The sequence below is a fragment of the Truncatella angustata genome, assembly GCF_020726525.1.
Source record: "Truncatella angustata strain MPI-SDFR-AT-0073 chromosome Unknown BKA67scaffold_2, whole genome shotgun sequence".
Classification (NCBI taxonomy): Eukaryota; Fungi; Ascomycota; class Sordariomycetes; order Amphisphaeriales; family Sporocadaceae; genus Truncatella; species Truncatella angustata.
In genome coordinates, this window is record NW_025763382.1 from 5,399,113 (window position 1) to 5,420,556 (window position 21,444).

At 50.0% G+C, this 21,444-nt stretch overlaps 5 protein-coding genes across 5 annotated transcripts; 4 read left to right on the forward strand and 1 right to left on the reverse strand.

Moving 5' to 3' along the window:
- Positions 1–216: 216 nt before the first annotated feature.
- Positions 217–5,319, forward strand: BKA67DRAFT_533048 (uncharacterized protein; the record flags this gene model as incomplete). Its single annotated transcript, XM_046099644.1, has 3 exons — positions 217–2,536; positions 2,605–3,688; positions 3,738–5,319. 3 exons carry the CDS (start codon positions 217–219, stop codon positions 5,317–5,319), a joined length of 4,986 nt encoding a protein of 1,661 aa, XP_045962095.1.
- Positions 5,320–6,518: 1,199 nt separating this feature from the next.
- Positions 6,519–8,345, forward strand: BKA67DRAFT_533049 (uncharacterized protein; the record flags this gene model as incomplete). Its single annotated transcript, XM_046099645.1, has 1 exon — positions 6,519–8,345. The coding sequence occupies one exon, from the start codon at positions 6,519–6,521 to the stop codon at positions 8,343–8,345; it is 1,827 nt and encodes a 608-aa protein (XP_045962096.1).
- A 300-nt stretch (positions 8,346–8,645) lies between these two features.
- Positions 8,646–12,226, forward strand: BKA67DRAFT_556590 (capsular associated protein). Its single transcript, XM_046102165.1, has 5 exons — positions 8,646–8,892; positions 8,983–9,038; positions 9,109–9,213; positions 9,288–9,439; positions 9,489–12,226. The coding sequence occupies exons 1-5, from the start codon at positions 8,855–8,857 to the stop codon at positions 12,009–12,011; spliced, it is 2,874 nt and encodes a 957-aa protein (XP_045962097.1). The 5' UTR covers positions 8,646–8,854; the 3' UTR covers positions 12,012–12,226.
- Positions 12,227–12,881: 655 nt separating this feature from the next.
- Positions 12,882–14,563, reverse strand: BKA67DRAFT_591108 (calcineurin-like phosphoesterase; the record flags this gene model as incomplete). Its single annotated transcript, XM_046104670.1, has 3 exons — positions 12,882–12,911; positions 12,972–13,124; positions 13,175–14,563. 3 exons carry the CDS (start codon positions 14,561–14,563, stop codon positions 12,882–12,884), a joined length of 1,572 nt encoding a protein of 523 aa, XP_045962098.1.
- Positions 14,564–18,561: 3,998 nt separating this feature from the next.
- Positions 18,562–20,162, forward strand: BKA67DRAFT_556598 (SUR7/PalI family-domain-containing protein). Its single transcript, XM_046102166.1, has 2 exons — positions 18,562–19,224; positions 19,282–20,162. Exons 1-2 carry the CDS (start codon positions 18,805–18,807, stop codon positions 19,942–19,944), a joined length of 1,083 nt encoding a protein of 360 aa, XP_045962099.1. The 5' UTR covers positions 18,562–18,804; the 3' UTR covers positions 19,945–20,162.
- Positions 20,163–21,444: the final 1,282 nt, after the last annotated feature.

Here is a 21,444-nt window from a genome sequence, read left to right on the forward strand (position 1 = left end):
AGTTGCCGACCACCGAACCGCGCACGAATCGCATTAGTAGGCCATACATCATTACCCTCTAAGGACATTCACTGCCACTGAAATTCTGAAGGCTGGGCGAACCAATCCCACCGACATTGTGATCCCATCCAATCCGGCTTTGCAGCCCAATCACCGCCGCCAATATCTAGGTAGACATCCGCTGGTGCTGCCAGCAAGTTCGTACAATTACCTATTATGTCCGGGCCTGTGTCTGCACCTTACTGGGGCCATTTGCCCACCAAGGCTCGTCGTACGTCGAATAGCTATAGTCAAGCTCACGATCGCAGTCAGTCATTGGACGGTCTTGCATCCACCTCTCAATCGCAACCTAGATTGAATCGTGTCTCACTTCAAACTCAAGCTACCGAAGCTCCAACCGACTCGACCTACAGTCCATTGGCCTCACCTGTAGATTCGAGCTTCGAAGATTCTGGCCTGGCGCCTCGACCAGCCACTCTTTCGTACGGGCAGCTTGACTATCAGTCAAATCCGCAGGAGAAGCGCAAGAGGCCAAGTACTCGAGTCCACGAAGATTTCGAGGCTACCGCTCGCGCAACGCCGCCCACTGCACCGGATGTGCCCAGAGCACCACCAGTCAGCTACAACAATAGGGATCCTTACGGAAACGGCCACCACTCGCCATACACCTTCAGCGCTTCCGGTCAGCCAGGACCGCCACCGTCGGCCCACAAATCGCTTGCGCAGGCCAAAGCTGCAGCAGCAGAGATGGAAGCCGAGGCCGTAGCCTCAAACAACGCTGCGCGCCAAATCGAAAACGATCTAGAAGCGAGAAGGGCACGGCGTGCAATGGCCGATTATGATGATGGCGGTGGGAGGACAGGCTCGTCAAGGCGAATCTCCAATGGGGCCAAGCCGGGCAAGAGGGTGTCGCACCGGAGAAGAGAATCTCTTGGCCCTGAAGAGGTGCAGCAACAGTGGGCACATGATCGATCACCACTGCAGAAGCTCGAGCTGACGCTCGATAGCATTACGAAGGATGAGAAACGTGCTCGTGTGGAGGCTGCCGAAAGACGCGCACGGGAGAAAGCAGCCACAACGGAAGCGGATGCCGGCGCAAACTCTCCCGACACAAGAGTCGTCGATCGTCCCGTCGCTCAACAAGTCCATTTCAGACCCCGCCGACAATCAGTAGGTCAAGAAGACCAGCAACGTCCAGTGGCAGCTGACTTCCACCGAGACGATTCCCCAATTTCGGCGCGACAAGCCCCTCCATTACAATATGGCTCAGATCATAGAAGGCGCGTCTCCTCTGGCCCAGCACCACAACCTCAAGTACCTGTGCCCAAGAATCGTAACGTATCTGCACCGATGAGCGCCGACCTGCCTCAACGTAACTTAAGTTTCCGTGACAGAGCTGCAAGAAACGATTTGGACACTCCACAAGGCAACTCTGGCAACTCTGGCACCTCGCCGGATATACTTGCACCAGCAGCGCCGATTGTATCCGCTGGTGTTGCACGTAGCGGAAGTAATAAACTCCGGAAGAACCCACCCGGGGATCCTTGGTATAGTATGCGAACACAAGCAGAAGAGAGATTTCCAGCCATTCATCGCCGTGGCGAAGAACCCCAATTTACAGGAGGCGCCGGTGTTTCGAGATCGAAGACCACTGGGGGAGATCTCAGAAGGGTACCTCCGACGCAATACGATGATGAGTATGGTGAAAGGCCTCAGACCCAAGGAAGGCAACCTGGCCGTGGCAATTACGAGGAATATGACGAATACGACGACTATGATAATTATGAAGAACCACCAAGTCGAGCACGAGGCTTCGCCGCTGCTATCGGCCTTGGACGTTCAGCTTCATATGGAGCCAAGCGCCAAGCGCCCCCATCAAATGCTGCTAATACTCGTTCTGTCCGAGGGAATGGTAATGGCATGAAGTCGGTGACGTTCCCCGATCAAAGAGTTGAGCCCAGCTATGATACTGGCGGTAGCCCTGAATCAGATGATCAACATCACTTCCGAGACTATTTCCATAGGGATAGACCACATACTGGCCAGGCTGTGTACCAGCCCCCAAAATATCTCGACGAGTGGAGAAAGGCGACAGTTGGACAGCTTACGGATGCATTACTAGACACACAAGCGCAAGTACCAAAAGTCCCCGAACCCAGCCATGATGAGAAAGACAAGACATGGTGGGAGAACTCTGGAAACCGCAGAGGAAGTTTGTCTTCTAGACCTCAGAAAGGTGAAGCTTTTGATGGCGGGTATGATGAGACGCAAGGCCCTACCCGTTTTAAGCCCGCCTTGTATCTCAAGTGTGGACCGTTGCTAAGATACTGTGGTATTCGACACGAAAAATTGGCTGCACGCAGCCGCAATGGCGGCGTCGCTGAGAAAGAAATCTGGAGAGGCTCCGTCATGATTGTTACCCAGGATTCTGATAGCTCATACGAAAGTGCCCCTATCCTGCGCCTCTTTGTGCAGCACATTGATTTACTCCCCCTCCACCAGCGGAACTCATGGGTGAACAAGCCCTGCTACCAGAGTATGTGGATCCCATAGCCGGCATACCGAAACTCGGTCGGTATGGAGAAACGCTCTATGTCAGGCCAGTCGAGCATCTCGAGGAAGGCAAGGATTTGTCCATGCTAGATACCGATGATGGGCTTTTTGAAGCTACTAGAACTGCGCCGGATTTCAACAAAAATGCTCCCGACCGGCCAGAATCTTTTGCCAGTCGCCAAAAGCGTGTCAAGGCAGATGGAGAAAAGCTTGGCAAGTATAAAGATATTCGCGGGTTTCGCCTGCATGCTGAACAGGGTTGCACGTTCTGGCGCTTCAATCTTGAAGTCGAGCTTCGCGATAGGCAACAGCGCATTGCATACCGTATCAATCATGGCCCTGCGACGGGCTTTTGGATACCGGCTCGTGGCCAGTCTATGAATGTCATGTTCCACAGTTGTAATGGATTCAGTCTGAGCGTGAAGTCGGATGATCTCAGTGGTCCGGATCCGATGTGGCGGGATGTGCTGAACACTCATCAAACCCAGCCTTTCCATGTGATGATTGGAGGTGGAGACCAGGTCTATAACGATGCTGTGATGAGACAGACCACAATCTTCAAACAATGGCTGGACATCAGGAATCCGCTTCATAAGCACAATGCGCCATTCACAGCGGATTTGCAGGAGGAGTTAGAAACCTTCTATTTCGAACGATACTGCATGTGGTTTTCACAAGGTCTTTTCGGTTTGGCAAACTCTCAAATCCCCATGGTCAATATGTATGATGACCACGACATCATTGACGGGTTTGGATCTTACCCAGACCACTTTATGAGATCACCGGTCTTTTCCGGCTTGGGTGCCGTCGCCTTCAAGTACTATATGCTATTCCAGCAGCAAAGTATAGTGAGCGAGACAGAGGAGGCTGAGCCAAGCTGGATTCTAGGCCGTAAACCTGGTCCTTACATCCACGAATTGAGTCGCAGCTTGTACATGTCACTCGGTTCTGATATTGCCCTGCTTGCCGTTGATGCGCGTACAGAGCGCACGAGGGAAGAAGTGGTGCGAGAAGATACTTGGAAAAAAATCATTGACCGGTGCTACGCCGAGATCATCAAGGGAGAGACGAAGCATTTGTTGGTTCTGCTTGGGGTTCCAATCGCTTATCCTCGGTTGGTCTGGCTTGAGAATATGTAAGTTTATTATCAGTAACCCCTCAGGCTATTTGCTAACTTTTATCAGATTGACTTCTCGACTAATGGACCCCGTGAAGGCTATGGGCAAGGCTGGATTGTTTGGTAAAGGTTTGCTTAACCGTTTCGATGGAGGCGTCGAGGTGCTCGATGATTTGGACGACCATTGGACCGCAAAGAACCACAAGGAGGAGCGTAAATTTGTCATTGAAGATCTTCAGGATCTTGCGGCTGATAAATCCGTGCGCATCACGATTCTTAGCGGTGATGTTCATCTTGCAGCTATTGGACAGTTCTTTTCGAACCCCAAGCTTCAAATTCCTAAGCATAAGGATTTTCGCTACATGCCGAACGTCATCTCATCCGCCATCGTCAATACTCCACCACCAGATATGCTAGCAGATGTCCTCAACAAGCGAAACAAGGTCCACCACTTCGACAAGGAGACCGACGAAGATATGATTCCCATCTTCATGTCAGGTGTTGATGGCAAGCCGCGTAACAACAAGCGACTCCTTCCGCACCGAAACTGGTGTCAGATCCGACCTTATGTCCCAGGAAGTACACCACCTTCTACACCACCTCCCGAGGAAGATTATGAACACAATCCCGAAGGGTCACCACCCCGTCGTGGCGGTCTCCTGCGTAGATTGTCGTCTTCATCTAGGAAACGCGGACCAGTATACCGTCCAGACGTGCCAGATGAGCAAGACCGCTCCCGCCCGCCACTTTCTGGTGGTGGCAGTGGCCTTTTCCGCTCATTTTCCAGAAAAAACTCTACCTCTGATGGTCAGCAACGTCCTGGTAAGCTGCTACGCACCTTGTCTCTCGGTCGTAGTGATTCAGCTGGCCCTAAGAAGGGCGGCTTCTTCGGCCGGCGGCCTTCCACTAGTCGTCGCCGTCCTGATGATGGTGGGATCAACGGTGGCTGGGGCGCTGAAAGCGATGAGGACTCCTATAATCATATCCCGACGCCCCAAGAAATTCGGCGAACACGGCCAACGGCTTTTGAGGGGCCGAATGGCGAGCGGGGTGACAAACTTGCACGCATGGGTCTTCGCGGCGGCGCTGGTAGCGCTCGCGAAGCCGCTGAATACAGCACTGGTGACGACTCGTATTTCTCAGTGGCGCATCGTGCCCCGCAGCGCTCGTACACACAACCCGTTTCTGCCGCTCACGGTCGCGGCGATGAAAGGATGTCAGAGGAACAGGCTAGGCCCAGTAGACCAAAGCCAGTCTACCGCATGTCTACGGGATTGAGTATTAAACAGCTCAAGAAGCCCCAGCGATTCGAGGTTGATGTGGAAGGCGCCCTTGATATTCAGCTGAACGTCGAGATTAACCCCAAAGACCCTGCCGGTATTACGATGCCGTATAGACTTCTCGTGCCGACGCTACAATACGAATACCACGGCGAAGATGCCTCTAATGTGGACGATGAATCAGAGATCGAGAATGGTAACGCCGGAATTGAAGACGCGTACGATGAGCAACCGATGCCGAAGAGAGGTGGTACTCTCAAGAGACTCTTCAGTGGACGGAAAGGTAGCCAATACCGGGAGCACAGGGGGGGTGAGGGTGCTGAGTATGACTACAACCGGGGCAATACACACCATCTTGATGTCTATTGAGTGCGCCCCGGAGACTTCAAGTAGTTGTGCTCTCGGCTGCAGACTACCATGAAAAGTGTGAGAGGATGTCACGAAGTTGAATACTGCTTCCTCTCTTCGAGTACATAGTGATGATGTGAATGATTCATGGCAACGAATTACGGTCATAGTTTGATAGACTATGTTTGATGGAATAATATGTATGTTATCAGTGTTCCTCACAAGAAAGAATTTATAATCACGAGGCAACACAACGTCCATCGTCTGGCGTGGTTGATACAGTCTTAGTCTGCCCCAAGCATGTAAAGACAGCGATCTCGGATGTGAGGGTCGCACTCTGATGCCGAGTTGGTCATCGTATCCAGACTGATGACATTATCTAGACAAGAAACGTCCGATCTACGGTACGGTACACCGTTTTCAAGCAACAAGCTATCTGCATCAATTGAAGCTTTGTGTCTGACATCACATTTGGCTGGAAACAAATAGGAAGCCGTAGAATGACTGGTGCTGTACGTCAGGATTTCCATTTGCATTTGGTGTAGTCTAAGGTTAGCAGTAGTATTCCCGTTTGGAACATTCCCCCCAGAATAAAGAACTGATTCGCCTCTATTGGCACAGCCGCAACTTTGCGTTCGGAAAATACCACGATGCGCGGTATTACTACCATTGCTTGGTATATTGTGTGGCAGGGAACCATTTACATAACTGTGCCTCTTGCCTGAAACACTTCTCGGACATTTCCCCAGTACCGAAAGGTGGTTAGCTTAGATGTCGTGGTAGGATGATGCGAGCCTTTTCCAGGAGTTCTTCTCGGACAGAGTGGAAAGTAAACACCACTAACTGTGAAGATTGTAGTACACAGATTAATTACTGAGGAACAAATCCCACAAAGGATTGGTTGACCAGATAGGAGCAAGATGAGAACGTGAGGCAGACTTGAAGGGTCCCACTGTAGTCTTGGCGGTGTTGATGCCAGGGTTTCATGGAAATGAGGCTACGCAACATAACTTTTTGAACTTAAATCAACCAAATAAACAACAAACATGTGTAAGCATGAAATAGGATACACGCAAAATTGAAGAGCACGAGATCTCATACTATCTCAGATTATTGATGGTTTTTGACCTCACTGATGTAGCAGACACCACACCTCCTGCGACACTGAGGATGACTCTGGCCTAGAAGCTTTTGAATTGGCCCTTTGTCCAGTCACGATCATGGCTCACACTTTCGCACGCACTCTCAAGAAGATCCAATCCACTAGTCAAACTACTGCACACGTTAGGCGTATTCAATCCTACCCATCATCGCAAGCTCTGTCATACTTTCCCCTTCAGTATGGCTTGCAACAGTCGCAACAAGTCCGTCATCTGTCTGCATGGACTCACGCAAGAACGAGCCGAAGGACCCACATGATTGGAACCAGGAATATCATTCCTTGCATTTCTGCCTACTGCCAGCATAGTTCTCGTCGGTCCAAGTATAAGTCCGCAGGGCCTTTGTCTAAGAGATATCGCAGGCTTCGTGTGGACCTGCACAACGAGGAAGACTTTACATACCCGCTTATTGCAAGCTATGTACAGAATCCCAGTCTTGCCTCGACTGTAGAGGAGTTCGTGATTGATGAGCATTCCTATCCGGGTTCCTACGGTACAGGGGAGGATAACTTATGGAGACCCATTGTAGGGCCAATCGCGCCCGAGACTTCATGTTCAGTCCCCAGAAGTGCCCACGATTCCATCGTGGCTTACATCAAGTCCTTGGGCCTGGGCGATGCAACCGCGGATCAGATGATCCAAGCCTTTGAGTGGAAGAGACGGAAGCTTTCCGGTCCTTTGTGCGGTGGTCATCGGACTGGGTGTTCCGGACTAGATGAATTACGAGATCTTCACTATGTCTCTGCCGCCACGGTCATACTCCTGGCCCTCTGCGAAAATATCCGCATCCTCTACATGGGTGGTGTAAGGCACGAGACGCCGCTACATCAATTCCTCCTCAAGAACAACTATGAGCTGCTACATCATCCGGTATTGCGCAACGTCAAGTGTGTTGAAATCATCCCTTCTTGCTACACTAGGTGGAATTATGATGGAGTCTATTATGATCTCGAGTTCATGGAGTACTTCAAATACTTTCATCGACTGCCGAATTTACATACAGTGACCATGGAAGGTATAGGCGAATACCAAGCTGAGAGTTGTGTGTTTCCGCCTGCGACATCGAACTTGAAAAAGCTACATATTGGTCACACCGATATGAGCAGTTGGATGTTTCGTGGGATACTGAGCATTCCAAAGGCTCTGGAGGAGTTGAGTATCTCGGAGGGAGGTTTCAGCCATATGGATGGCGGAAACTCTATCTTATACCCGAAGCATTTGAGGATGGCTTTATTAGAACACAGAGAGACCCTGAGGGTTCTGGACCTAGACCTTGGCAGGTGTTTGCCCGAGATCGACTCGACTTGGGCCAGAAATGCATACTACAATACGCCGGCGTCGTCTATTGACCATGGCCACGGGTCTTTCTGTGCGGAAGTGTACCAAGAGTACCAGGACGATGAGTACTTTCGTCTTGATCTAGCAAAGAGCAAACGACCACTTTATGCCAATAAGGTGCCAGATACTCAAAAATATGGCTACACAATCGGATCCTTGCACGACTTCATATCATTGACACATCTAAGCATCAATTTCAGGCTGCTATTCGGGCCGTCAAAAGAGCAGGACAACGAGAATCCTGCGTTGTATCTTTATCCGAATCCGATCCGGCGACTGGCGGAGGAGCCCACTTCTCGGTTGATTGACACGCTACCACCGAATTTGGAGTACCTCTGTCTTTACAACTACAACAGGGGGGAAAACAGAGATATTGACGAGCAAGTTGAGGAATTGATGGAAAAGAGAAACGGCCGCTTACCAAAGCTTCTGGTAGTCAAGGGCGTAGAGGAAGAGGTTGTGGGTGTAACAGCACAGTATGATGATGAAATTCCCGAGGGTGAGCATTGGGAACGTCCTGAGGTCGACCTTAGTTGCGTTGAAGTGTGACATAGTAATTCTCAATAAATTTAGTATGCCTCATTAAGTGACAATGAAAAGCACCACAGGTTCGAAGGACAATGCTTCAACGGAAAGGATTAAGCGGCCAAAGTATGCAAATCAATTAGGGACAAATGAAATACTGCTCTCCAGTACTAGAGATTGGATGTATGAGTATACTTGAGACATTCAGAGGCATTGAAATCGTCCCGAAGCCAGTAGTTGGTGTTATGTCATCACAGTGCGGGAATATATTCTTACGCTCGAGTTTAGGGTAGTGACACTGTATTTTTAGTGACGGCGCATTCAAAGCACTGCCACAACCACGGACGTGGCCACTGGAACTAGGTTAGGTAAATCTACTGGGTTAGGAGGCAGCAGTTTTCAATCAACAATTCTTATGAAGCAGACGTGTCTGTATGCCTCAAGCTGCCATTGATGGCGCAATGATTTAGTTTCACATCGATCACATTCGTTTCTGGCCTACCTGTCATCTCTCGCCTGCTGGTGCTGCCACGATGGCCGGCGACGAGAGCTCGAAGTTCGCTTCTGTCTGGTGAGCACTGGCCCCCTGAATTGACTTCCGGCTTCCGCTTCGAGGTCCTTCGAGGTCCGCTCGCAAGGGCATCTCACTAACAGCGCCCAGCTTTATCACTTCCTTCTTATGGCTTTTGCATTCGCTTGACAGACACTCACTGATAGGTAGGTTTCCCGATAAGTTTTGATATGATTATGTGGTCCATAGAATTATCTACTAAAACGGTGGGTTTAGATCAACCACGGTTGTCGGCGTTCCTTGTATTATTGGTTTCGGGAGGTGTGGCTTTCGCCTTGAGCTTTGTCTCAAAACAACTTCCTGGTGCAGATGGCAGATTTGGTGAGTACCTTTTTTTTTTTTTTTTTTTTTTTTTAAAAACATGCTGGATATGATATCTGACTCTACCACTGCAGATTCAGAGGCCGTTTTCAAGGACATCAAATCATCATTGCCGCAAAGACCAAGGAAACATTACATTCCTAGTATTGTTGTTCTCATTGTGATTCGGCTTGAGATCTTGTGTAGAGTAGTGTATGATCTTCAATGTACCGTTCAAGGCGTTGAGGTAGGTCAGAAAGTCTTCTCTCCATAAGTCCACTACTCAAAACCTTCAGGCATTTCTACCCTTTATCTTGGCTGGCTATCAGTTCTTCTTTGAACGAAAGCAAGCTACTGTTCCCAATCCGGGCGAACTGGAGGATCCATGGGGCAGCGTCTGGGACGACTTTATTGAATGGCTTAACAAAGCACAAATCCCTGTGCTTTTCGTCACTCTTCTCCTTAGCTATGGCGTCTTTCTGGGTGCGGATTTTGTGCCCAAGTCGTCATATTTCTGCTCAACAAGGTCAGATGGAGCCCTTTTGGTCATTTTCCTTCAATGGGCTGGCGTGTTCTTAGACGCTGCCATCATTGTTCTGATATGGAGAGTTCTCTCCTGGACGAAAACCACGAAGAGTCGACTGCAGAAGCTCGGCAGTATTCTAGCGATGTCTTCCCTCGCGACTGGGGTTTTGTGGCTCTTCGCTGGGGTTTCCCAGTCCTCTTCCACTTTGACCGGCAGCCATTTCCTAGGTCTAAACACCATATTCGCCTTTGACGTTTTTAGTAACGGCATTGCCTGTGCCGTGGCCGCCATCTCTGCAACACTGTGGATATGTGAAGCCGCACCTTTACCCCTGGCCGGTACAGCCACATTTATATGTGGTACTATATCTGCATTTCACGAGATTCTACTCTTCGGAACATATCAGCAAACATCTCGGCTCCTGCCCTTAATAGTTCTACAACTAATTACAACAAGCTTTTCCGTGTTCACGTATACTGCTAGCATGCGGTCAGTATTGTATATCCCAAGAGTATTGCTTATACTCATGGCTCTCACGTTGTTAGCCATTGGCACAATCACTGCAATAATTAAAAAGCCAATGGTCAGTCGTCATCCTGTTGAAGAACTTATCTACAGAAATCGGGTCGAAGCGGATCGATGGCTACGACATGCGACAGTTAGTACCACTCTGCATCTTGCTGTGTCTGAGTACAAAGAGCGACATCAGGGCCGCAACCCGCCAGCGAACTTTGATAAATGGTTCGAGTTTGCGTCAGAGAGGAACTCTGTCATAGTTGATAAGTTTGATCAAATGGAAACCGACATTCTGCCTTTCTGGGGCATGAAGCCCTCCAAGATAAAAGAAGGGTTGGATATTGCTAGAGCACTGCCAGATGTCGGCGTCATTACAGTCGCTGGAGGAAAAGCCTCCCATATTGAGCGCGAGGACCTGTCGCAAGATATGATGCTTGACGAATCTATTAATATGATTGAGAAATTCGCCCAGTTTCTACCAGATATGGAGATTGCCATCAATCTTCGGGAACGACCACGGGTTTTAGTCCCCTGGGATGACGCGCATCGGTTGACAGAGAAAGGGTCAAAGCCGATATCAAAGCTGGAGAAAGTGCTCCCACAAGCTTTGACGAGGCGTCAGGCAGAAAATGATGGCGCAATCAGGGAAGTTACCCCCGTGGAACGCCAGGTTTCTCAAAACCCAGCAACCCATGTGGCCGCTCAAGATTTCCGTTATCTCCAGGCTTTAGCTTGCCCACCTGGGTCAAAAACTAGAGCTGGTGTGACTTGGAATTTTCGGGATCACTGTGCATCATGCTCTGACCCGCATTCCCAGGGGCAAATCTTGCGGGACTGGGAGCATTCTCTCGACCCCTGTCATCAGCCCGATATCTTCAACCTTCATGATTTCCACACCACACCACACCAGTTTGACCTTCACCAGGACCTCTTACCTGTCTTCAGCAGGTCGAAAACTAGCAGCTTTAATGACATACTGATGCCACTGGTCCGACTCGACGAGGACGAGAAAGTCGACGAGACGCGTTTCGACGCGAAAGAGAATAGACTATTCTGGCAGGAATATCCTCAAGACCAGCCCGCAACGCACGAATCAGTCCACGGCGGACATAGAAACCGTCTTGTCCACCTGCTTAACAACGCTACCGCTTTTGACAAGCGGTCCATGCTGCTCGGTGTCAAGGTAGGCAAGGAGACCATGTACGCCTACGAACAGATCGGCACTCGCGAGGTCAATAACCTACTCTCCACCGACATCTCGTACGCTCTCCCAACAACCAAGCGGTGCGAGAACGCAAACTGTCAGCTCGCGCTGCACGAGTCGTTCGCGTTTAAGACCGCGGCGGGCAAGGCCACAGCGACGAACCGGTACATCATGCTCCTCGACACCTCGGATGGCCCTTCGTCCGACACCCTGCCGGTGCTCCGATCGAACGGCGTGCCCTTCATCTCCACGATATTCCGCGAGTGGTACACGGAGCGCCTGATGCCCTGGACGCACTTCGTGCCCATCGACATCCGCTATCACGGGCTGCACAGCACGCTGGCGTACTTCGAGGGCCTCAAGGGCCGGGGAAAGATCAACGGCCGCGAGCAGGTCATGGAAGAAAGCAAGGCGGACGCCAGGTGGATTGCGGAGCAGGGCAGGAAGTGGGCCGAGAAGGCCATCAGGAAGGAGGACATGGAGGTTTATTTGTTCAGGTTATTATTAGAGTGGGGCAGGGTCATCAGTGAGGATAGGGACAGCATCGGGTTTGTACTAAAAGAAGGTACTTAGAGATATCGGTGTTGGTTATTCACATGGAGTGGTATTGTTATTTTATGCATACGGGGACACAAATTCAAACAGGTACAGCACGGCACAGTCTCGCTGGAATCAAGAATAGAAGCAATCAATGGGATGCAGCACCCAAATTGCTGTGCTTATTGGTGATATTAGAGCAACAAAGAAACAATTGTCTCAACAATAACATTTGAAAATACATATCAATTAGTTCCTAACGCCAGTATAGAACAAAAAAACAGAAACAAAAAAGAAGGCAACCAGAAGCTGGTTCTGTGAGCAGTGACTGTCCACTAGCTGATTTCAAACCGAAAAAAAAAAAAAAAAAAAAAAAAAAAAGCATACGTATAATGCTCCTAACGTCAACACCCTGCCACATGATCCATTGGGAGATGTTACCACCGTTCGTCTGCCTGTTCGACTCGCCGAAGTTGCCTTCTATGCGTTTCCAGCGTTCTAGTTGTTTTCTCACGATACCTGAATTTCTGGACGTAAGGCACGACGGTGTGCAAGAAATCGCACGGCCATTCCAGGCCACGGGTTCTGCGACAATCATTGGATTATTACACCCTTGACCGCTGTCGTGGCTGACTGGCCACAGTTCGTACGGCTTCCACGTAGTCTTCTGTGGTCCTCGCCAATCTCTGCTCTCGGATCCGAAGCCTCCTTCATGAGTCTCCATCGCGCTAATTAAGCCACGAAAGGATCGTTGAAGAAATCGACTAGTATTTAAGTAAAGTGCATTTAGCTTCTGCGTAGAATTTGCAGCAACACTACTCTGCTGAAATGACTTGGTTGTCCCTAAAACTTCTCTTTCCTCTAGAGCCAAAAGAAAAACATAAATGTCGAGTGCTAAGCTCGCAATCATACACTTTGAGGCAGAACACTGGCAGGCTATCGGATAATTAGCAAGGACATCCAAGACCCAGAGCTAGACTAAAGTTTGTAACTTACCGGACTGTTGAGCATTGTGTTGCGCTTGTTCCTGCCCTTTTTTATGTGACTCTTTAGAGCTGAAGAGTCCAGGGGTTTTAGGAGCTCAAAACTGCAGAGAAGCTCGGAGGAGACAGACATCACAGCACCCCAATTATCGAATTCGCCGCAATACTATTTTCTTTGTCAGCTGTCGAAGCGCCACTCGGATTTAAAGCACCTACATTGGGAGCACTGAAGACAGTGACAAGAACTCTGTCCGTAAAGAACTCATATCCATCCTCAACCACCATATGGGCGCGGCATACCAAATCGAAGTCATGAGTAGCAAGGAAGTCAGTAATGACCTTTTTGCCAAAACAGTAGCTGACTCCTCGCTCGTTTGCTTCCCAGTCCTGTTCCATGTCGGCGGGATCGGACCAGAGAAGATCGTTGAGCAGCCCGTAGTCCGGCACGTCTGTGGGTCGAGCAATATTGCGAATGTCATCCATGTGACCTAGAGCAGGCGACAACCCGCCATGTACACAGAAAATCTTGCCAGCGACGATGGCCGCGATAGGAAGTGTGTTGAAACAATCAATGAATGTCTTCCAGATCTTGACGTTGCATCGCCTTTTGCATTCGTCGTAAAATCCGTAAACCCTCGTGACGTTGGCGCATTCGTGATTGCCTCGGAGCAGGAAGAAGTTTTCGGGGTATTTCAACTTGTAGCAGAGTAACAGCAAGATTGTCTCCAGGGACTGCTTTCCTCGATCGACGTAGTCGCCTAAGAACAGGAAGTTCGAGTTTGGTGGAAAACCACACATCTCGAACATGCGAATGAGATCCGTATACTGACCGTGCACATCACCCACAATCTTGACTGGTGCGTCCAATTCCAGCAGCGCGGGCTGGGATAGAAATACCTCGCGTGCTCTGTGGCAGATGGCCACGATCTCGGCATTCTTAAGACATACGCTCTTTGTGACCTTGCCGTTGTACGCTGCATCCAGAAGGCGCTTGATGAATTCGTCCAGATCAATATCCTTGATATCACTGATGGCTACGTTGCCAGGCGATTCACCCATCATGGTTCCGTTGCCATCTGGTAAAATGGGGTTGATTGTGTTGTCCTTCTTCACGAGGATGGAGGCCCCAGGTTGGGCGGCGACGTCGGGGTTCGACGAGACCGCGCCGGATGGCGGTTGGTCAGAGACGTGGTCGACCTCACCCGAAGCCTGGGCGGCACTGATATCTCCGTGTCCGGCCTTCATGGAAGCAGACTGTATGGGGGATGGAGGTGGTTGCTGCTCGTCTAGTGGAGACGTCGCTTCGGGGGATTGGGGCGCAGATGCCGAAATGACGCTGCCTCGTGATTTTGCGCTCCGGCCGGATTTTACAGAAGCAGCATCTGACTTCTCCTCGCCGTTCGACAGGATGGTTGAGTTTCGTGGGCTGTCCGTCTTCCCTGAGCCAGGTATCTTAGATCGGAGAGTTTTGAACGAACGCGACGATTCCTTGGTGTCGGACCTGCTGAAGGAAGGATATGACTGCAAGCCTTCTCCGCGGTCGCCGCCTGGGCCGGCGCCCGACCTTGAGGACGAGCCGCCCTCCTTCGAGTTCTGGTTTCCCATGATCTGGTGCCAATGTGATTCGGGTTCGGAGTTGTGTTGTTGAGGTACGAATTTATGATGTCAGAAGTGATTCCACCGTCTGGGCTCCACTCGTCCCACGACGAGTTGGGCTAGTTATGGCAATTGGCTCGGTGTCGGGAGGCCTCAGTCAATATTAGGGAGGGTGGAAGAGCCGTTCGAGAGCAGTGAGGAAGAGCGAGGGGAAGGCTCGTCTGGAAGCCGTTGCGTCCTCCGTTTTTGCAGCTGAAAATGGAACACTGGAATTAGCCACTGCTGTTCTGGAGCCCCATAGCATGCATAGCGTAACTCCGAGCAGACTTGGGATTACGAGGACCAGCCGCTTACGGCTCCGGGGATAGCGGAAGACGAGGAAGACGACGGAATTTAGGAGAATTCAAGAACTAACATTCTGCGCACACGGCTATGCTGATGGTTGGAAGGAATGGAGCGTGATGGGGGCTAGCTGCAAATGAAAACTCATCTACAGTTTTAGCCGTATTTGCTTTGCTTTGCTTTGCTTTGCGGTGTTGGGATTTGATTTGGGGTGGTCGTCAACAGCAGCGGCAATCGAGTTGCGTGTGCGAAAACCTGCCTTGAGCTGTCGCGTGAGAAGTGATGATACTCGTGGAGAACAACAAAGGAGCAAGAAGGCACGGCAGAGTTGCAGGTGAGAATGCAGTGGAAAAGCAGTGGGTACAGTCGAGTCGAGAGTCGAGTCGAGAACAATGTTCACTCCACCGGGGCAGGAGATGATGATCGTGGTTCGTGGTCTCAGTGCTGCTTTGTGGACGACTGAACGCCTAAGGCCAAGGTGTGGTGGAGATGCGGGGAGGAAATGCTTTAACGTTGGGTCCTGTCCTGTCCTGACCTGTCCTGTCCTGTCCTCTAGCTCAGGTCGGCTGGGTGCTGGACTGCAACTTGCTCAGGTGGGCTGAATGGCATGTGTCGAATCGAGGCACACGCAGGAGGGATAAATAATACGCCGTATCCTACATGCCAATGGGGGCACTCGAGCTATAAATTGGATTTCGTCGGTCTAGAGTCCAACGCAGCGCCAAGATGAGAGTGCAAGAGCTAGCCAACCAGGGTTGTGATGGCTGGAGTCTGGGAGGCGATTCAATCATCAATGAGTCTCGTGAACAAAGTATGACTGTCGATATGCTGTGGCCAACTGTTCCGGCGGACAGCAGGCGTGCCAAGTTCCTGGCGATCCAAACACAAGGAATGAATCCAACTGGCCTTGCTGCTGGAAATGACACTTAATACTGGTTATTAGGTAAGTAGGGAAGATAGATAAGGATAGCCGTTGCCCGTTAACTTTCGTTCATGTCGTGTTGCGTCGATTGGACGAGTTGGAGAGAGGCTGCGCCTGTGTCTCGATCTGATGTACGAATCGGCAGCCTCCTCTAATATGTATCCCCCCGGTTGCCCGCTGATGCTGATGCTGATGCTGATACTGATACTGATACTGAGACTGATACCAATACCAATACTAATACTCATACTGATACGTATTCGGATTTGGCGGGGCCCGGATTACGACGTAACCCAGGTTAGTACTAAAGCTTAAAGGCACAGAGCCGAGAGCCCCTACAGTGATAAGTCGAAGTCGACGTCAGAGTTGATATGGGCAGCGATAACAATAGTTATCCCGTAATTGCTGTCCTTGGACGGAACTTCTGCGCAACACGTGAAGAATTCTTTTTGACTGATTTAGGTAAGTTCAAAGACCATATCACGACGATCTCAAATTCTATGAATGCGAATCGTGTGCGAGACGATTTGTCCGGATTAACATGATTTCTGCTGATGCGAATCATTGGAGGGCTCGGGCGACTGCGTTGGCACGACGAACGTGGCAGATGCGCGGCGGTCAAGTGACCTGAGGCTCAAGCAAGCTCCAGGTCACTGCATAAAAAAGCAAACTAAAAAGAAACTACAGCTTTGTCAGAGCTTCCATGCTGGAACCCACGTTCTTGCCCACGTTTGTTCGGAGAACTATTTCCGTTAAGATATCCGTCGGAACGTTGCTATTTCTACTTAGAAAAGTTGTGGCGATTCACCCTGGTATCTCGTCATTGGTGTCGAATTACGGTTGTGGGTTTATTGTTAACAGCAATTGAATTATTGGTTTCATTTAGTCTAGCCAGATCCCGCAATCCCTAAGTTAGCGAATTCCGTCAGCTTTTACATAGGAAAATGACTCAACTAGTTAGAGATTGTACCAATATCTGTCTCTTCGTAGATGAAACACGTGGGAGCATTCAACGGTGTCATTGTCTGACTTCAACGCGAGGCCGTTCGCGGCACCTTGAGCCAGGAATATTGCTTGCATGACACCCACACTTAACACAAGCCTAGGCGATCTGCCAAGTATAGGATCTTCGTTTCACGGTATATTGCTCGGGCGCGGTTATTGACGTGTGTGTCTTGTAGCCATGTATGCGTGCAGTTATACATTACAAGGAGTGTAGAGACATGCAGATATTTTCATCAAGGCCACCAGAAGATTTACAGAGTATAGGCGCCAGCTATGCGGCTGGTAATTCCCGCGCAGAGTTCTATGACTATAGTGTCGTTTACCACATAACCATTATACTGCATCACCATTTCGAAGGCCCGAGCCACGAACTTCAGAGCAATAGTTCAAGTTCTATAGAGCCTCGTGTTTGGGAAAGGCAGTTACTGATCCTTTTGTTCTTCTGTGGAAGTATGACGCTGAGGTATTTATGGAATTCCAGACCTGCCCTACGCCCGTCGTGCAGCAGAGGCCTCAGAATGGCAGCGACCGTGGAGACGATATAAGCTTAATTTTGTATACCATGCACCTGCGCATGTCCCTTACTAAACCTCCAATAAAACCAGAAAACTGAATAAGCCAATGAGCGCAATTCGGGTTGGTGTTGGTTCAGGCATATAGAGGCTTCTCCTGCGTATCAAACCCCTCGGGATGCAGGCGAAGCCCCACGGAAGGAAGAGGGGGGGAAAAAAAAAGTGTCTCTCTCTATTTTTAGACGTCATCTTTGTCATAGTACTGGTTCCACTTGGCCTCACCCTGCCACACATGCCGGTTTATTGATGCGCAAAGGCGGGTTCCTTGGCGAACAACTGCTGGACCTTACCGGGACGACGAGCACAAGGCGAGAGCCAGGAACGGCTTTCGGGGCAGCTCTTTTGCTTGCTTGCTTGCTTGCTTGCAAATTTCTCCACTGAAAAAGTCGACCATTCGTCGGAAGTTCAGCACTTCACACCCAAAGCCGCGTCACAACGCTGCCATGACGCCACTGTCCACGTACCTTGCACTTAATTTTTTCTTTTGGATAGCCCTCGCGAGCATTTTACTCGGCTCTCATACTGGATCAGAAGGCATCCAGGCATCGTGAGTATCGATGTCGCTCATTCAATGACCCAGCGAGCATATATGTAGTAATATGCTGTGAGATTACTGAACGCCATGGATTTTAAGTTCTGAAGAAACAAGCTCGAGATCTTACGTGAAACGGCTGCTCCACTATCGTAGTGGCCAAGTAACCGTAGATAGTGATCAACGCTGGCACACATCATAGGTGGCTGGTTGGAGGCTTTGAGGTCGTTAAGACGATAGTTTAGTCGATAGAACGGGGTTGGCACGAGTCACGGTATCCAGGTTCGTTGTTCGTTTCAAAGTAAACAAACGGATGTGATACCGCGGAAGAAGAATCTGCATATCATTGTTATTTACCAATCACGGCTACCGTACCAACATCACAATTGGCAAGATTCGGGGTGGGACGAGGCCCGATGGACTGCAGATAGATGGGGTTGACTCAAGTCACCAAGGGTATCACGGCAACTGCGACTTGGGCTCCAAGGTGGGCTGCGCGTTTTGAGTGGGCCTCGGCAGCGTAAACTCTGGGGCTGAGTGTCACTAAGCAGCGCCATGGTCAGCCTGACCAGGTGCGAGGAACCGACACTGCCAATCCCGCCAGAGCCCGCTGCGCTCGCTGCGCCACCGTATAGACGAGTGTTTCCAAAGTACGAGTCCTGCGCAACCCGACCACCACTTGAGCTTTAAATGCAACCGATCCCCCTTCCTGCCGAGCCGTGCCATAATTATACATCCTCATCATCACCAACCCGTGCGTCCGCCTTTTCCTCTCACTGCATCGACGACAGTTACATTCGCTCAGCCTATCAAGAACGTTCTCGGTTGTTGGATAGTTCTGATCCATCCGGACACATCACAAGTCAACACATTCGCTATGGGTAACGTGGGAAGGTTCTTCTGTGTGGCCCTGCCATTCATACTCACAGCCGGCGCCATCATCTCTATGCTCATTGTCGGTCTCGCTGGTGTCACCAACAATGCCAGTCTGTATATCCTTCGAGCCAACGTCACCGGCCTCACGATCAGCCCTGCATCGGCCGAGTCTCTACTGTCGAGTGTTACTTCTCGAGATGTGACCCACCACGAAAGACAAGTTGATGCGTCCTCTTTCGGCGGCTCGTCTGAGCAGGGCAGCTCTACGGACAGCGCCTGGGCTGCCGCTTCGAGTGTCGCTTCGAGCTCCAGCGCCAGCTCGTCCGGCTCCAGCACCAGCACTACTTCCACCACGACCTTGACAAGCAACATCACCGCCACGGACCTGGGGCTTAAGGATTTCTACGATATCACCCTATGGGTAAGTCTACGCAATCAACAACCTCCTGGTATGACGGAAAGCTGACCTCTGCATTAGGGAGTGTGCACTACTGACTCTGATGGTAAACGCGAATGCACCAAGGCCAAGTTCGACTGGGCTGAAACCGAACTCAACACCAGCTCCCTCATTACCGCCAGTTACAACATTACTCTTCCCTCCGAGATTACCGGTTCCATCAGTGCATTCCAGAAGATCACAAAGTGGACCGAGGTTGTGTACATCATCGCCATGATTGCTTTGGGTATCGAGCTGGTTGCTGGTGCTTTCACCTACTGCAGCCGCGCCGTCTCCTGCATTACCTACCTTATCAGTGGTGTCGCGACCGTCGCAGTGTGTGCTTGCGCCGCAATGATCACCGCAATGGCCGTCATTGTCGTTGGGGCCATTGAGGGAACTGCCAAGTACTATGGTGTCAAAGGAAGCATCAACACCAACTTCTTGGCCGCGGTGTGGATCGGCGCTGCTTTTACTATCGCTGCTTCCCTGTTCTGGCTATTCAGTGCCTGCTGCTGCAAGCGCGACCACACTCGCTCCAGCAAGAACCACGACGACGAGAAGCCATTCCTGCCCAACGGTTCATACGCTCCTCTGCACGACAACAGAAACAGCTATGGTTACAACAACCAGCAGGCTTACACTGGCCACAACAACGCCCGCTCGGACCTGGCCTACGAGCCTTATTCGCACTCGCGTGTCTAAAACATCTATGATTTGATTTGACGGTGGACATGTGGATAATTCGACACATGTATGAAGTTTGCATAGTGCAATCTACATATGCATTCAACGGCGTTCGGGGGTATGGGAAATGACGAGAATGATTCTCCTCGTTAGCTTTTAGAATTTGGCCCTGTATTACTGCTGTATTACACGACACAATACCCGTAGTTTTGGTAGAATTGATGACTATACGATCATACGTGCTTCAGCTTCCCCAATTATGTCATGATGCTTGACGCTCGACGCTCGACGTATTTGGTTCTGGTCATCTAAACTTCGTCCTCAACGCCAAATGACGACTTCGAAAGGAAAAGAAGACGTGAGAACTCTTTGTCGCTCCCTCGTACTCCGTATATATCAGTCGACTTCATACGCAAGCCATGTCATGGGTCTGTAGAGTACGGGGATGTCTTGCGGCCTAGATTGAATTTCGTTATTTGCACAGCAACAAGCAAGTAGCTACCCAAAGACAACCTTCACAGAGCCGATATATCCAGAATGATCCACGTGTTATGAAAGGGTTCGGGCGAGCGTTCATGTTCGTTGATGCCTAGTTCCAGATCTGCTTCACTATACTCGGGTCCTCACAGAGAAGCTAGCCTGTAAGAGGGGTTGTGACTACGTACACACTTCTGCCAAATTTACCAAAAAATTGTACTTGTTTATTGATACGAATCACACTGGTAAGTTCCTAACTAAATCTTTCTTCCCTAGCATTCTTACGGGGCAAGGACTTGCCAGGCAGTACCGGTCTGAGAAGTGCACGAACTTTGACTTCTGTACTACGGGCATTCCTTTATCCCTAGTATTTGTTGACTGCATGCTACTGTTGTCCAAAACTTGTTACTATGTACAAGCTTTTGCATCAATACTATGTCGCAATAAATCGGATTCTTGCCCCAGAAGAATCATCACGGAGAGCTTTCAGCGAGTTTAACGGCCAGTGGTGGATTTGTCGAGCTCTGCTGGTGTGTTTCATCATTCTTGTATAATATCGCCTCGCAAGCCGCACTGCTCCATTCAGCGATCGGCCATCTTAGGGTGCATCATGCGGGAACACGTGTAAGTAGCGTGGCACACATTGGAATACTTGGGTAACCGATGGGACGGTGGTTGTTGTGCCTCTCCCGTGTCTCGTGAGTTGTTCTATCTTTCCATTATACGTTATGCAATGGAGCAAGATCACCCACGGGCTTCTGCAAGCATCTTCCATCGTTCTCAGAGAGACTTCAAATATCGTCTATCACTCCTTTCACTTAGTGTGTGGTTGGTTGTATCTAGTCGTTGTTGATTTACTTTACTAGATCTCGAGGTTGATAAAATTGAAATTTTAAAAATAGTAAACCCCAAAACATAACATACTCAAGTCAAACTGTCAAGACAAGTTCCCTCGCGAAGTATTACAACCGTGCTCAGCCTCCTTATACCAGTCTAAGCCCTTAACACGAGGCTGTATTTCAATCTGCCACCTCCAGGAAC